General features: G+C 41.4%; 1 protein-coding gene across 1 annotated transcript; it reads left to right on the top strand.

Annotated features, from left to right (window-relative positions):
• The first annotated feature begins 473 nt into the window (after positions 1-473).
• On the top strand, positions 474-13,676 carry si:ch211-11n16.2 (zinc finger FYVE domain-containing protein 1). The gene is made up of 12 exons (XM_061718992.1): positions 474-671; positions 2,128-2,409; positions 4,456-4,678; positions 4,819-5,036; positions 5,204-5,310; positions 6,316-6,424; positions 7,920-8,017; positions 8,835-8,952; positions 9,184-9,354; positions 10,302-10,494; positions 10,646-10,744; positions 13,394-13,676. The coding sequence occupies exons 1-12, from the start codon at positions 549-551 to the stop codon at positions 13,624-13,626; spliced, it is 1,974 nt and encodes a 657-aa protein (XP_061574976.1). The 5' UTR covers positions 474-548; the 3' UTR covers positions 13,627-13,676.
• The last annotated feature ends 715 nt before the right edge of the window (positions 13,677-14,391 follow it).

Consider the following 14,391-nt stretch of genomic DNA (forward strand, 5'->3'; position numbering starts at 1 on the left):
AATAACATTTGAATAATTTTTCAGACAATAAAATAACATTTGAACCATTTTTCAGACAATAAAATAACATGTTTTGTTGATGAGAAAATATGTTTCTCTATTTTTCTTATTTTTGTGAAGGGGGATATATATTGTTTTTCGGCACTACCTTGTTCTCTATAGCTGATATAACATGAATTACTCCTATGTGGGATCAATAAAGTTCTTATTTTTGCCATCTGAGAAAATTAAATATATTATATTTGGTGCCTAACTGTTTCCCAAGTATATTAGTGCGTGTGTGAATGAATAAATGAGACGTAAAACGTAAATTTCTTTGTAGAAAGGCGCTTTATGAAAATAAGTCAATTTACTTGTATTAGTTTACAGCGCAGTCTTGCCACATCCAATATGGCGGCGACGTTGACGTATCGCAGCAGCGGGCAAGAACACGCCCCCCGTGACGTCAGCCGCACACGCGTTGTTGTTGTGATTGACAGGCAGGAGTCATGTTGAACTTTCGCTTTGTCGTCCGCCGCTACAACGATGCTGTGAGCGACTGAGCGACGATGTCAGAGATCCTGATGAAGCCGGCGGAGCGAGCAGCGACGGTGGAGCAGGCGGAGCAGGAGGGGCAGGCGGGCGGGCAGAGCCGCAGCTTCCTGCTGGTGGACGAGGAGGAAACCCTGCAGGTGGACGGAGCTAACGCGGCTAAGGCTAAAGGCTGATTTATGGTTCCGCGTTACACCAACGCAGAGTACGGTGTGCGTCGCCGCGTACCCTACGCCGTCGATTTAACGCAGAACCATAAATCAGCTTCACGCCGTACAGCCACAACTCCATTAACATGAAGGAAACTGGAGCTGTAAAGTGTTATAAATGTGTCGTCAGAAGCTGACTAGCATTCAGAGCACTGCTCTGATATTTTGTTACTATTTTTTAATAGTAAAGTACGCTTATGGCAGATTTAGCTCCTATTTTAATAGTTGTATATAACACATTACAGTCTTATGTAAGGTTTCCTCCGTGTGCTCTCTGTAAATATTACAAAGACTCATAAACTAAGAGCTTGAAAGAATAAATAATAAACTACTAAAGAGGCAAAGAGCATGTTACGTCAGTGGAGAAGTCCCCAGATCAGCTGATCGGCGGATCCTCCCAGTGTTTGTTATTGTTGTATTATTGTTTTATCCATCAGGTTGGGAGAGCATGCACTATTAATATCACACCAAGGCCCAGCAGCAACACTGCTGATGAATGCAGTTGTCATTTCTGGGATAAAAGTGGGCAAACCCGAGGATTACATGACCCAATTCGCTATTTTATTCTGCCTCTGACTGGCAGAGGTGTCAAAAGTATTCACATTCATTACTCAGGTAGAAGTATAGATACTAGAGTTTAAAAATACTCCTGTAGAAGTTGAAGTATCAACTCAAGTTTTTTACTCAAGTAAAAGTATAAAAGTACTGGTTTCAAAACTACTTCAAGTATAAAAGTAAAAGTAATGTAAGGGGGAAAAACGCCATTAAGGACAAAAGCCATTGAAAATGAATGCATCTTAGTATAATGCAAATATATTAAAGAACCATATATGTGTACTATTGAGCATTAACATGTGTTTCAGAGAGCAGGAGATATGATGACTAGTTGCCTATAAGTATTGTAATGGTGCAAAATGTCAAACTTCAGAGGCATGTTATCATTTATCCTAACCTTTATTGGAATGTACATCCAAGTTTAGTTGCAGGAATCTGAGGGAACGGATGTAAGAACAAAACTGGACAAGAACATCTGAAACAACCACAACCAAATTCACTCTATCCGGATGGAGCAATTTAACTGGATAGTTTTTTTTTAAAGGCCGAAATGAAATAGAGTAACAAGGCTGTTTTTAAAATGTAAGGAGTAAAAAGTACAGATAATTGCGTGAAAATGTAAGGAGTAAAAGTAAAAAGTCGTCTGCAAAATAATTACTCCAGTGAAGTATAGATAACCAAAATTTCTACTTAAGTAAGGTAACAAAGTATTTGTACTTCGTTACTTGACACCTCTGCTGCTTACAGAAAATACTTCTGTGGTGTTGTGTCCAAGCAATTTTATCTGTTCAGAAATAGCTGTCTGCTAAGTCTTTCCCTGCCCTTCTCCCAGGTCCGTGACAACACTGAGTTTCTGGACAGACTCGGCTGTGCAGATGTGGCAGCGGTCAAAGTCCTCTCCATCTTTGGCAACACCGGTGATGGCAAATCCCACACGCTCAACCATATCTTGTTTGGCGGTGAGAGCATGTTTTACACGTCCAAGTCGCCGAGCTCCTGCACGGTGGGAGTATGGGCTGCTTACAACCCCGATCTCCGACTGATTGCTCTGGATACAGAAGGTCTGCTTGGAGCGGCGGTCAAACAGAACCAGAAAATGAGGCTGCTGCTGAAGGTACATTTGGTGGGGGATGGCAGAGTTTGTTCACGTAAACCAGTCATTCATTTCTGATTAAGGGATTTAGGTTTGTCAGTCTATAAGACTGTGTGACGGTTTGTGGCATTTACAGTTTACAGTATTTACAGTTCAAAATGTGTTTCTCCAAAGTCTAGATGTTTCTTAATCTTTAATTTGTCTGAAATTATATTTTCCTTTACAATTAAAACTGCAAATTAAATTGTCATACAACATGAATACCCGCATGACCAATGTGGGTATTCTGCTTGGCTTTCACTTTAATCATGTCACAGGGAAATAAATCAGGGACAACTTATCAGTTTGATGTATTTGTGTCGCCTGAGTTGGTTGTTTTGACTTGGAGACAGTTTCCCTTCATGTGTCTGTCCAGTCTGCTCTGAACACCGTACAATGTGGGATCTAGTTAGTATAATTAATGACTCCTTTCCCTTGGGTGCACAAAGTTTACTGGATTTAATCCCGGCTTCTTTCTCCTACCATGAACATAGTTAAACACTGTTTAAATATATCATCATATTAAATATGGAGTGTGATTATAAATTAGACCTTAGTTGACAGTTTTGGTCCTCTTTGTATCTGTGGACTTTGCTTAAAGCCTAACTGGGCTCAGCTGAACGTCACTGGATCAGAACTACTTAATGCCGATCAACATCATCCGCCGGATGTGCGGTACCAAAAAAGACTTATACATGACTCTCTGCTTTACATCGTCCCAGTTGTCCAAAGGTCATTTTTGTCTCAGTGAAGGAGTCACTTTATCTTAATGAGATAGTTATTGCTGCCTGACCCAAACTACTGCCAAGTTGTTGAACTAGCAAACAGCAATTTCATCTTGAATTTTGGTCTCAGTATTAAGTTGCATTATTTGTGTTGTTATTTCTTGTTTTTGTATTCATCAGGTATATATATATTCATATTAACATGCATGCAGTTTAATTATCCAGCACTTTAGACCACATTTATTGCATTGAAGGTGCTTTTCAAATAGAGTTTACTGTTATTATTAATGTTGTCAATCTTATTTTGATGTGTACATCACTATTCTCCCTCATTGTTAACAGATCTCTGTGAGTTTCCTTGGTACTGTCAGATATGTTTATTTATTTATTTATTTATTTATTTATTTATTTATTTATTTATTTCAGATCCCCATTAGTTGCTGCCTCAGATGCAACTATTCTTCCTGGGGTCCAACAGTACAAATATACATTTCTAAAAAACTTTTACAGTACAATATAAAATGTTAGTTAAACAGAATAAAACAAAGTAGATAACAAGTACAAAGAAAAAACAACTAAAAGAAAAACAAGACAAAAAACAAAAACTAATAAAAACTAAAGATAATAAGAGGCAGAAAACAATGAAAAAAAAGAAAATGAATTTTCCTAAATGAAAAAACAAAAATGAAAAAAACAAATAACCAAAAACAGATAGATTAAAGATAAATCCAAGTACAACAAAAGATAAATAAGTGCATACTAAATGAGGCAAATACAAAAACAAAAACAAAAAACGGCTAAAACCATTAGACACAATCTAAAACAACCAGTTTCTTTTGAACTTCCTTTCTTAGTTTCCTCTTGAAGCCAACTCTGCCACTAGTTGAAATAAGATTTTCTGGAAGTCTATTCCAGTAAGTAACTGCCCTGTACATTACTGTTCTTTTTAGTGCATCGGTTTTAGGTTTGGGCAGGGTGAAATGACCTCTCGTGGCATGTCTAGTATGATAGCTGTGGCTATCATTAGCAAGAAGCAACTGAGAAAAGAGATAATTTGGTGTATGACATGTGTAAATATTTTTTAAAAACAGTATCAGGCTACATGCTAGTCTGTCATTGACTTTCATCCATGAAAGTTTATTATGCATTTTTTCGACACTAAATCTATACGAGCAATGCAGAGCGAGTCTCGCTGCTCTATTTTGGGTAAGCTGGATCTTATTTATTTCATGTTTGGAGGCGTTAGAGGCGTGTTCAGTTGTTACTGTCTGATCTCCGTAGACATTTGCCCTGTCTCCACCAGGTTTTGGCAGTGTCTGATATGGTAATCTATCGCACACGGGCAGAGCGTCTTCACAACGACATGTTCCAGTTCCTGAGTAGCGCCTCGGGGGCCTACCTGAAGCACTTCACCCCCGAGCTGAGGGCCCTGTCCAGCCGCTGTGGTCTGGACGTGCCCCTGTCCTCGCTCGGCCCTGCCGTCATAGTCTTTCAAGAGACTACGCACACTCAGCTGCTAGGTCACGGTAGGGGGAGGAAATATTACAACATGCTTGTGTACACCTTTTTTCTGTTTGTAATAGAAACATTAACCTGCTTTTCATATTTTGTTTTTGGTTACTAAGATCCAGCATTAGATTTCCTTGTCTTTCCTGTCCTGATGCAGAGTCAAAGGTGCCGGGCCACGCTGACACGCTGCTCCAGAAGCGTTTCCATGACCTGGGTTTGAGGACAGATGCCTTCAGCTCAGTGCAGTATGTGGGCACTCAGACCATCACCGCCCCCACAGACTACGGCCGGCTGCTGGAGGCCGTCAGGCAGCAAGTGAAGAACACCCACACACGCTCCCCTCGCCAGCCCAGCATCGTATTTCATGCTCTGGAAGTAAGTCGTAGAGTGGAGATCCGAGAGCGCTTTAACAGATGGAGGAAAAAGAGCAAGTCTTTGTTGTAATTAGTCTTTTGGGTCGTCTCTCCCTGCCGTCCCTTCAGCGTTCATCTGATTTCATGTGCACTCTTCCTTTCTCTAAGTTTCCCTTTTGTGTTTGCCAGGCTTTGAGTGAGCGTTTCTGTGGGGAGCTGGCAGACGACAAGATGACACTGTACTCCTTCTTCCCAGACGAGTACTTCACGTGTTCCTCTGTCTGCCTCAGTTGCAAGTAAGTGTGTAACTTTGGTTTACACCAAGGATTTGTACAGTGTGAGGGTTTGGGCCTTTTTAAAGAGAGCTGAGAAAAAGTTTCCCGTTTGCACTCTGCAAGTGAGCCAAGGTAGTCGAATTCAGCGGTATGACATACTCTAAATACAGACCACATTGACATTCACATACTTATTAATTTCACTGTCCAGGAAAGTAGGAAAAATATGAATAAATATTATATATACTGCATAAAGTCTACTAAAACGGATGCATCCCAGTATTTCATGTCTTACAACAACACATATGTAGTCTGTTGTTCATAATCTGTTCAGTCATTAACCCAGACCTGCACGGTCGGCCTACAGGCCCCCAGAGACGTCCACCTCCCAGGCTGAAAACCTCTAGTCTGCACCTAAAGCCTTGGACCAAATGCTTTATCCAGGACTAAATGAATAATATCCCAGATGCCATTCTTAAAACTCTGCCTTACTAAGTGTTAAAAAGTTAATATCTTTTATTTTCCAGTCTTATTCTTTTCCTATACTTGATATACAGAAACCCCTGATAACAAGAGTGTCAGAGATGTTTGAGCTATATTTTAGTTTATTCAGCCATTAAGACAGATGAGACAGTCATAAGCTTAAACTTATAAGTTTTTCTGTCTGGAAACAAAAACGAACAGTAACAGAAACCATTGTTATTTTGGACTGAACTACAGTATTGACATCTATTCCTGATGGCAGGAATAATCCTGCCATCAGGAATTTAATGACAGGAAGCTGCTGCTGTTCTCATGAACTAACCGTCTCTCTGGGACCGGGACAGCGTCTGGTTAATGTCTTTCCCATGTTCTTTCTCTGAATTCCTCCGTCGTATTGATGCATAATGAAAATCAGAGAAGAGCTTGACTGAATTCATGCCACTTGTTCTGAAGGCGTTTTCTTCACGATTAGCGGACTGTACGATACTTTATACAACATCCATCCGTCGCTGACTCTTAACTCTTGTGTGTTTGAACTTCCAGCATCCGCTGTAAGAATGGGATGAATCATCTCAAAGACCGGGTCCCCCACATGGCAGACGGACTCTGCCAGTATGCACACCAGTACAACAACAAGGTCCTCATCTGTAAGGTGAGTCAAGACCTCACACAGAGCTGCTGCCGTTTCATGGTGCTTATTGTGTGAGGCCTCGCTTTATTGTCTAGTTCGTTGGGGTTTCAAGGTTCACTAATGGCCCTTTTCCACTAGTATCTACTCAGCGCGCTTCTACCCGCCACGCCCCCGTCTTGCGCTTTTCCACTACGGGCTGAGGTGGGTGGAGCCGTGCCAAGCAGATACTTTTTCTGTATCTATTCTGCCGAGGTTCTGAGCGTGCTGAGTCAGCCCTGGATCTGACGTCCTCACCCTCCGCGCCACTGATTGGTCGGGGGCGGGGCCGTCAGACGTTTGAATCAGGAAGCGGGAGTCATCGCGAGAACGACTGGCGGCTCGCAGCGATTTTATTATACAGCGCAAACGTCTGTTTGGTGATCCAACTCTGAGGTGCAGGTGTTCATAAACCTGGTGGCTGACGACAGAATTAAAAAAAGGGATGTAGACGGGCGATAAGGAACGATCAGATCCACCAGGAGCTCTGTTTTCTTCTCAGCCGCTCGCGGCTCCAGCTGATTTCTCATCTGCGCTGACACGAACAAAGGGGTTGCGGAATCGAGTACGTCACAGCAGCTTCACCCCAACCCGCCCACTTCTCACCAGGCTGTGGAAAAACAAACGGGGACAAAGCGGGTGGAGCCGGGACAATGCGTGACGAGCCGTACCGAGGCGAGTCGGGCTGAGTAGGTACTAGTGGAAAAGCGCCATAATAGGAATTAGTACTTTATTCAACATACATTGATTGAGGGCTCAATTCTATTTTCAAACTATTATTGGAAAAACATTTTTCACAATGTTTTTTTAAACCTTGCACTGTAGTGGTTATATTATGTTAAAAGGGTAGACAAAATAAGCTTTGGCTTCTGTCTACACCTTTTGGTCCTTGATCTACATGAAAAAAACTTTGTATCGACAAATAACTTTACAACGTGACCAATAAATATATATATATCAATATCAACAACATTTAAACAGCGTATCAACAAGCTCCAGATGCTCAGGGTGAAAACAGTGTAAACGCTTGTCGGTCTAACACTGTTTATGATGGTCCTTCAAATCTAATCTTTTCCTTCAAAATCATTCGGATTCATAAAAGAAGAAAGAAACACTGGCCACAAGTTTGTCTAGTGTAGATTAAGTACTTCAGCAGATCTCAGCCCTTGTTAAAAAGTTATGGTGAATCTTTATTTCCTAAAACACAAACACTAACATCAAAAACACTAAAAACAGGTACAGACACTGAAAAAACAGAGCAAGATCTATCAAAGACCACCCCCCATACTGTTTGGAGCGAATTCACTGAAACTAAATTATTCAGTTTACAAAGATGCTGTTCGTGAATTGTATCTTACTGCCATCTATGTATTGAATTATAAAGCAAAATGACTTGACTGGTTTCTTTCAGATTTGTCACGAAACCTGATTTATTTATTTATTTATTCAAATATGTTTTCTGTGTCTCGCATCCCTCCAGCGGTGCTATGAAGGAGGCAGAGAGGTGATTGTTGTGCCCAAAACATCAGCTTCCTCTGACAACCCATGGTTTGGACTTGCCAAATACGCCTGGTCCGGGTAAGTACTGTAGTTTCTCACAAACCTACACTTTTTGAACTGCTTTTGAAACCCCCATCTCATCATCTCCTGCCCTCGTCTCCCTTCCCTCTGGCAGATACGCAGAGGTGTCAAGTAACAAAGTACAAATACTTCATTACCTTACTTAAGTAGAAATTTTGGTTATCTATACTTCACTGGAGTAAATATTTTTCAGACGACTTTTTACTTTTACTCCTTACATTTTCACACAATTATCTGTACTTTTTACTCCTTACATTTTAAAAACAGCCTTGTTACTCTATTTCATTTCGGCCTTTAAAAAAAAAACTATCCAGTTAAATTGCTCCATCCGGATAGAGTGAATTTGGTTGTGGTTGTTTCAGATGTTCTTGTCCAGTTTTGTTCTTACATCCGTTCCCTCAGATTCCTGCAACTAAACTTGGATGTACGTTCCAATAAAGGTTAGGATAAATGATAACATGCCTCTGAAGTTTGACTTTTTGCACCATTACAATACTTATAGGCAACTAGTCATCATATCTGCTGCTCTCTGAAACACATGTTAATGCTCAATAATACACATATATGGTTCTTTAATGTATTTGCATTATACTAAGATGCATTCATTTTCAATGGCTTTGTCCTTAATAGCTTTTTCCCCCCTTACATTACTTTTACTTTTATACTTTAATTAGTTTTGAAACCAGTACTTTTATACTTTTACTTGAGTAAAACACTTGAGTTGATACTTCAACTTCTCCAGGTGTATTTTTAAACTCTAGTATCTATACTTCTACCTGAGTAATGAGTGTGAATACTTTTGACACCTCTGCAGATACGTGTTGGAGTGTGCGAGCTGCGGCGTAATCTACCGCAGCAGACAGTACTGGGTGGGAAACCAGGACCCTGAGAGCAATGTGGTGCGATCTGAGGTCAAGCACGTCTGGGAGGGGGTGAGTACTTCAGAGGGGCTTTTTATTTCATCTGCAGAGGTTTTAACACATATTTACACTTTATGTTCATGCAAAACGGATTTTGATTGACGATTAATATTTCACAATTACTTGAACAAATATCTGTCCACATTTGTGACCCAGCTGTGATGTCATAATGCAAATTCAACTTCATTTACAGTCCAGAGATGACTAGCATAACGTATGAAATGTATTGTTTACTGCTTTCAGTGCGACATCTTCCTAACCAACCACCAGAACGCCGCCCAGAGGGTCCTGGATGGGATGAACTTTGTGATTCAGTCGGTGTCGGAGTATGGCACCGGCCCCACTAAAGCTGTTACAGCCTGGCTCACGGACCAGGTGGCGCCTCCATACTGGAGGCCCAACGTAGACATCACAGTGAGTATGAAGAATTAGACCCAAGAGGAACATCAAATTAGGGCTGGGCGATATGGCCTTTTATTAATATCTCGATATTTTTAGGCCATGTCACGATATACGATATATATCTCAATATTTTACCTTAGCCTTGAATTAACACTTTGATACATACAATCCCACCAGTATGATGATTCTATATGTCTACATTAAAACATTCTTGTTCATACTGCAGTAATATATGCTAATTTTAAACTTTCATGCAAAAAGGGGGAATAAGTCAAATTTACCAAAACTGTATTTATTAAACAGTTACTAAGCAGTGAGTGGCACAAACATAAAAAGTGTAATTTCAAAACACAAAGTGCACGTTGCATCTCTGACTCCCCGTCTGAAGAACATCTGCTAAGAACATGTTCTGGTCCCGGTTTTACCTGGTTTTAACTGGTTTTAACTGGTTTTACCAGGATGAGCTGCTCTGAGCAGGAGGGCCTTTACAGCACCTTTATATTAAGACTATTGTAGGTGTAGGGACTGCAATGTTTCATCCTCTCCTCCTTTACTTTGCATCACTTTCACTTACTTTTAGAAATATGACGTCATATAGTGTTGTTTGACTTTGTTTCGATGATAGTGATTGATTTCATGTGGCCACAGTTAAGCAACACTAGATGACGTTTCTCAGCTCTGGAAGAGAAAGGCTCGGCGGCGCGCTGCACGTGAGAAACATCCCCTCCCGTCTTTACTAAACCGTGACAATGTATACTCGAATATTCACGATATAGTCATTTTGTACATCGCACAGAGTAGAAGCCGCGATACATCGAGTATACTCGATATATCGCCCAGCCCTACATCAAATCCAGCAATAACCGGTGTGACGACACCCAATGTTCCTTTTTTCTTGTTTACCCATTCTGTGCAACTATAACATGTTAACGGGTCGTTCTCGCCCTCCTGCTCCTCAGAACTGTCATGGATGCCAGAAGCTGTTTGAGGAGGCTGAGAGGAAGCATCACTGCCGGTCATGCGGCGAAGGTTTCTGCCATCCCTGCTCCAGCCACAGGATGCCGGTGCCAGAGAGGGGCTGGGGCAGCAGCCCCGTCCGGGTGTGTAAGGCCTGCTACCGCCAGGGGGGGCCACCTGACACCCCCACCCAAGGTGAAACACACGCAGCCCGTCAGTGAAGCTTGTAAACCACCAGTACACAGAGATCGGGCAGTTTGGTTGTGTTTCCTGCTGCTCGTCTCTGGGACGGACGCTGGGACGTGTCTGTTTGTGTCTCAAACGCGTTCATGCTTCTGTTCTTCAGTCTGTAAGGTGGAGCCTCGTGGTCTAATAGCTCGCAGGGTGACGGAGGTGGCCCAGTCTACGCTGGACATCGTCTCTACAGCTGTGGATTACCCGCTCTGTGAGTTCAACTGCAGCTTTATCTTTACACACATTTAATGATTTTCTTACCCTTTTAAAAAATGACTTATGAGCACACACTGAGAAAACATTAGTCTATACCAGTGTTGGACTTATTTTTATTTAGGTGACAGAGAACAATTATGACAGTAATGTAGACGTACTTAATCATCTCGAGTAACTGCAATCCTGCCACAGAAACATGTACGGTATGTTAGGTAGATTGACTAACGTGCCTGTAGACGTGAGCGTGAGCAGGAGTGGTTGTTTATGATCCTGCAATGGTCTGGCAACCTGTCCAGGGTCCCCCCGTCCTTTTGCCTGTAATGAGCTGGGATTGGCTCCAGCAGACCCCCGTGACCCTATAGAGCAGTGTCTCCCAACCTGGGGTCCTCCCCCCCCTGGGGGGGCGCCAGAGATCTCTGGGGGGGTGCGAAACTTTGTCTGCTTTGAAATTATGCAGTTGTAAAAATTATATTTGTGAATGAGTCATTCATAATACATTATTAGGAATAATTTATGAATGTCTTGAATATTTTTTATGTTTTTTATGCACTAGTGACAAACACAGGAAATTATTGAATTCCTTATAATTATATTTTTACTCAACATTTAATCTACTCCGACAGGTTGTTAAAGGAAAAATGTAAAAAATGTTGGTCTCATATTAAAAGAGACATTTTTCAGAAATATTTTTATGTCCTTTTATGTCCTTTTGTGCGTATTTTATACATTGGTGACATTGGAGAAAAACAAAGTCATATGTATACAGAGTAAACCAAAGAGAAATGTATCAAAAAAACATAATTAATGTTCATTTTTACAATTAAAGACTATTTTGGTGCTAGTACGTACGGGTCGGGGGGCCTGGCTGGTCTTAGACACAAGTAGGGGGGGCTCCAAGGAAAAAAGGTTGGGAACCACTGCTATAGAGGATTAAGCAGGTGTATAAAATGGATGGAACAAACGATGGAACGATGGAACGACAACACTATTAATTGTCAATAAAGAAAGACCTAATTACAAAACTGATTTGATAAATTGATTCACTGAGGCTGTATTCTTCAGTGTTGTTAGTATTCTAGTCATGAACTTGCTGTGGTGTTTTGGCCAGAGCCTTCTGGGTGCTGTTTTCATGTTTTCATATTTTCATAACACTGAGCGATCACACCTGGGCCGGCTTAGGTTGTACTTGTGTAAAAATTGTCTGCAGAACCGAAACCACAGGACACAATAATGCTGCCGTGCAGTCACTTGTCGCAGTGATGTATCTGTCGATTAGCCGTTTTAAACGTCGCCTTATTCAGTAAATGAGCGCAAACAGGAAGAGACTGCTTGACCAGGATGTCTGGATGTCCAAGTTACAAATATCAGCCGTGTCTCCAGAGCAAAAGCTGATGGATTTCTAAAACAGTGAGCGCTTTCACGTGAGGGAAAAAAAGACTGTAAATGAACTGAAGGGGATTCCTGCCAAACACTCGCATCCTTTACATGTTCTGTCTCTTAAGTCGGACTGGACATGTCAGGGCAACGGTTGTTGTAATAAACGCCCACTTTGTGCTGATCACCACAGTTCATTGGTTACAAATAGGCCATTGAGGGAAACATTCCAACAGCCATTTTCAATTGAGGACTAACCTGCAAGAAGAAATGTGCTAATTAAACATTCACTTGCTTTAATTCTCTCTGTCAATCTGAGACATTAATTTGGTGACCTGTTAACCAATTTACATCAGCTTAATCACATGGTGTCAGTTCCAGCTTTCAGTAAAGTCTCCATAATGATGTCAATTTTAAATTCTGGTGCAAATGAATGAATGAATGAATGAATGAATGAATGAATGAATGAATGAATTAATTAATCTTTATTTCGGCTTATAAACACTTTTTTTACAAAACGAAAAGGTAAAATAAACATTTCTTTTGCCGAGAAGGTGTAGGCTGGAGCCGTAGCTTATAGTGCCTACCCTTTTTATCTTGTGATCAGCAAAAATATGAGACATTAGCTTTTACTCAGTGGAAACAAACATTACATAAAGAAGACAAAAATAAGTAAGACAAAATATAAAATTGACGTTTCACATTCTAGAATGTCTTTGATAATATACTTTATAATTATAGTGTTTTATATTTATTTACAATATTTTCTTTAAACATTTTCTTAAACTTGAAGATAGAACTTCACATTTTTAGGTTGTTATTACAACTATTCCAAATTTCTCTAGCCTTAATTGATGTACATCTCTTTTTAATATTTGTTCTTGCTGTCGTCATCTCAAACATGAGTTTCCCCCTCAGGTCATAGCGGGTTTCTTTTATTTGGAACAGGTCCTGAATTTAGTTTGGAAGCAGTTTCTGCTGGGCTTTAAAGGCAAATAAAACAGTTTTCTGCTCTACTATATCATGGAATTAGTATTATATTTAATAAAGAGATTATTTGTTGGTTTATAATAGTCAGATCTATTAATTATCCTTAAAGCTCTTTTCTGTAACAGGAAAATAGGATTGTATTTGTTTTATAGGTGTTACCCCATACCTCCACACAATAAGTCATGTATGGAACTATGAGTGAGTTATACATCAAAAACTGTGCTCTTGTGTCCGATTCCTGCTAATGTGAGCGCTCTACTGCTCCCTCCTCCCCCCTTAGGCTTTGTGAAGGATGTGGCTCGGCCAGACTACTGGGTCCCCGACCAGAACATCACCCAGTGTCACCAGTGCTCCAAAACCTTCACTCCAGCCATGTCCAAGCATCACTGCCGGGCGTGTGGGGAGGGCGTGTGCGGCCCCTGCTCCACGCACACCCGGCCGGTGCCGTCTCGCGGCTGGGACCATCCAGTCAGGGTGTGCGACAGCTGCCACGCCAGCAAGGACAGTCTGTGACGACCGCCCCTGAGGAATACTTCTCATGGTGCACGCAGTCTTCCTCCGATTCTCCACAAAACACTGTGACTCAGCACCGCTGCTCTGAGAAGCCAAGCAGGAGCGTCTTAACTTTAGATGACAGAACTGGAATGAGCTTTGTTTTTGTGTGATTAGACGGATGCCTGAGATGGTCGAAACGGCGTTGGCACCAATAATGGGTTTGCTCTCCGTTGTATCCGCCTCCCTCATCCAGCTGAATCCGCCTCAGTTAGATGCAAAAGATCTGCTCATTGTTCCCTTTTCCTGCACTGCACCTGAGCATCAGACAACTGTAGGACTAACGGGACGAACGGCGAGCTGGGCGAATGTTTTTAACTGACTGCTTTTAAAATGCAAGACCTTAGCTTCATCAGATGTCATCATCATCATCACAGCAGAGCTTAAACTCTCACAGGCACTTTACTGTAGTCCCCAATTTCTGTTTGCACATCCTCGTAGCGCAATGTCCGTTTTCCATTTGAACAATTTGTTCTGTGATGAAGAAAAAGGGACGAATTGAGAATCGTGGGAAATTTAAAGCTCCCTGTGTCGAAAGACTCGTCCTAGCCATAGCAACCACCGCCACGGTCTCTACGACTCTCTAGCGAAGACTTTCTGGAAGCTGAGATCGTATAAAGTAAGATTTAATCCTCTGGGTCGGCTGGTTCTGAACCGGCTCACACGTACTACTCGTAAGGAAGAGTATCAAGTATCTGTGCTGGGAAATGTAGTGCAGGCGCTTCC

This window comes from Cololabis saira, chromosome 4 (genome assembly GCF_033807715.1).
Source record: "Cololabis saira isolate AMF1-May2022 chromosome 4, fColSai1.1, whole genome shotgun sequence".
NCBI lineage: Eukaryota > Metazoa > Chordata > Actinopteri > Beloniformes > Belonidae > Cololabis > Cololabis saira.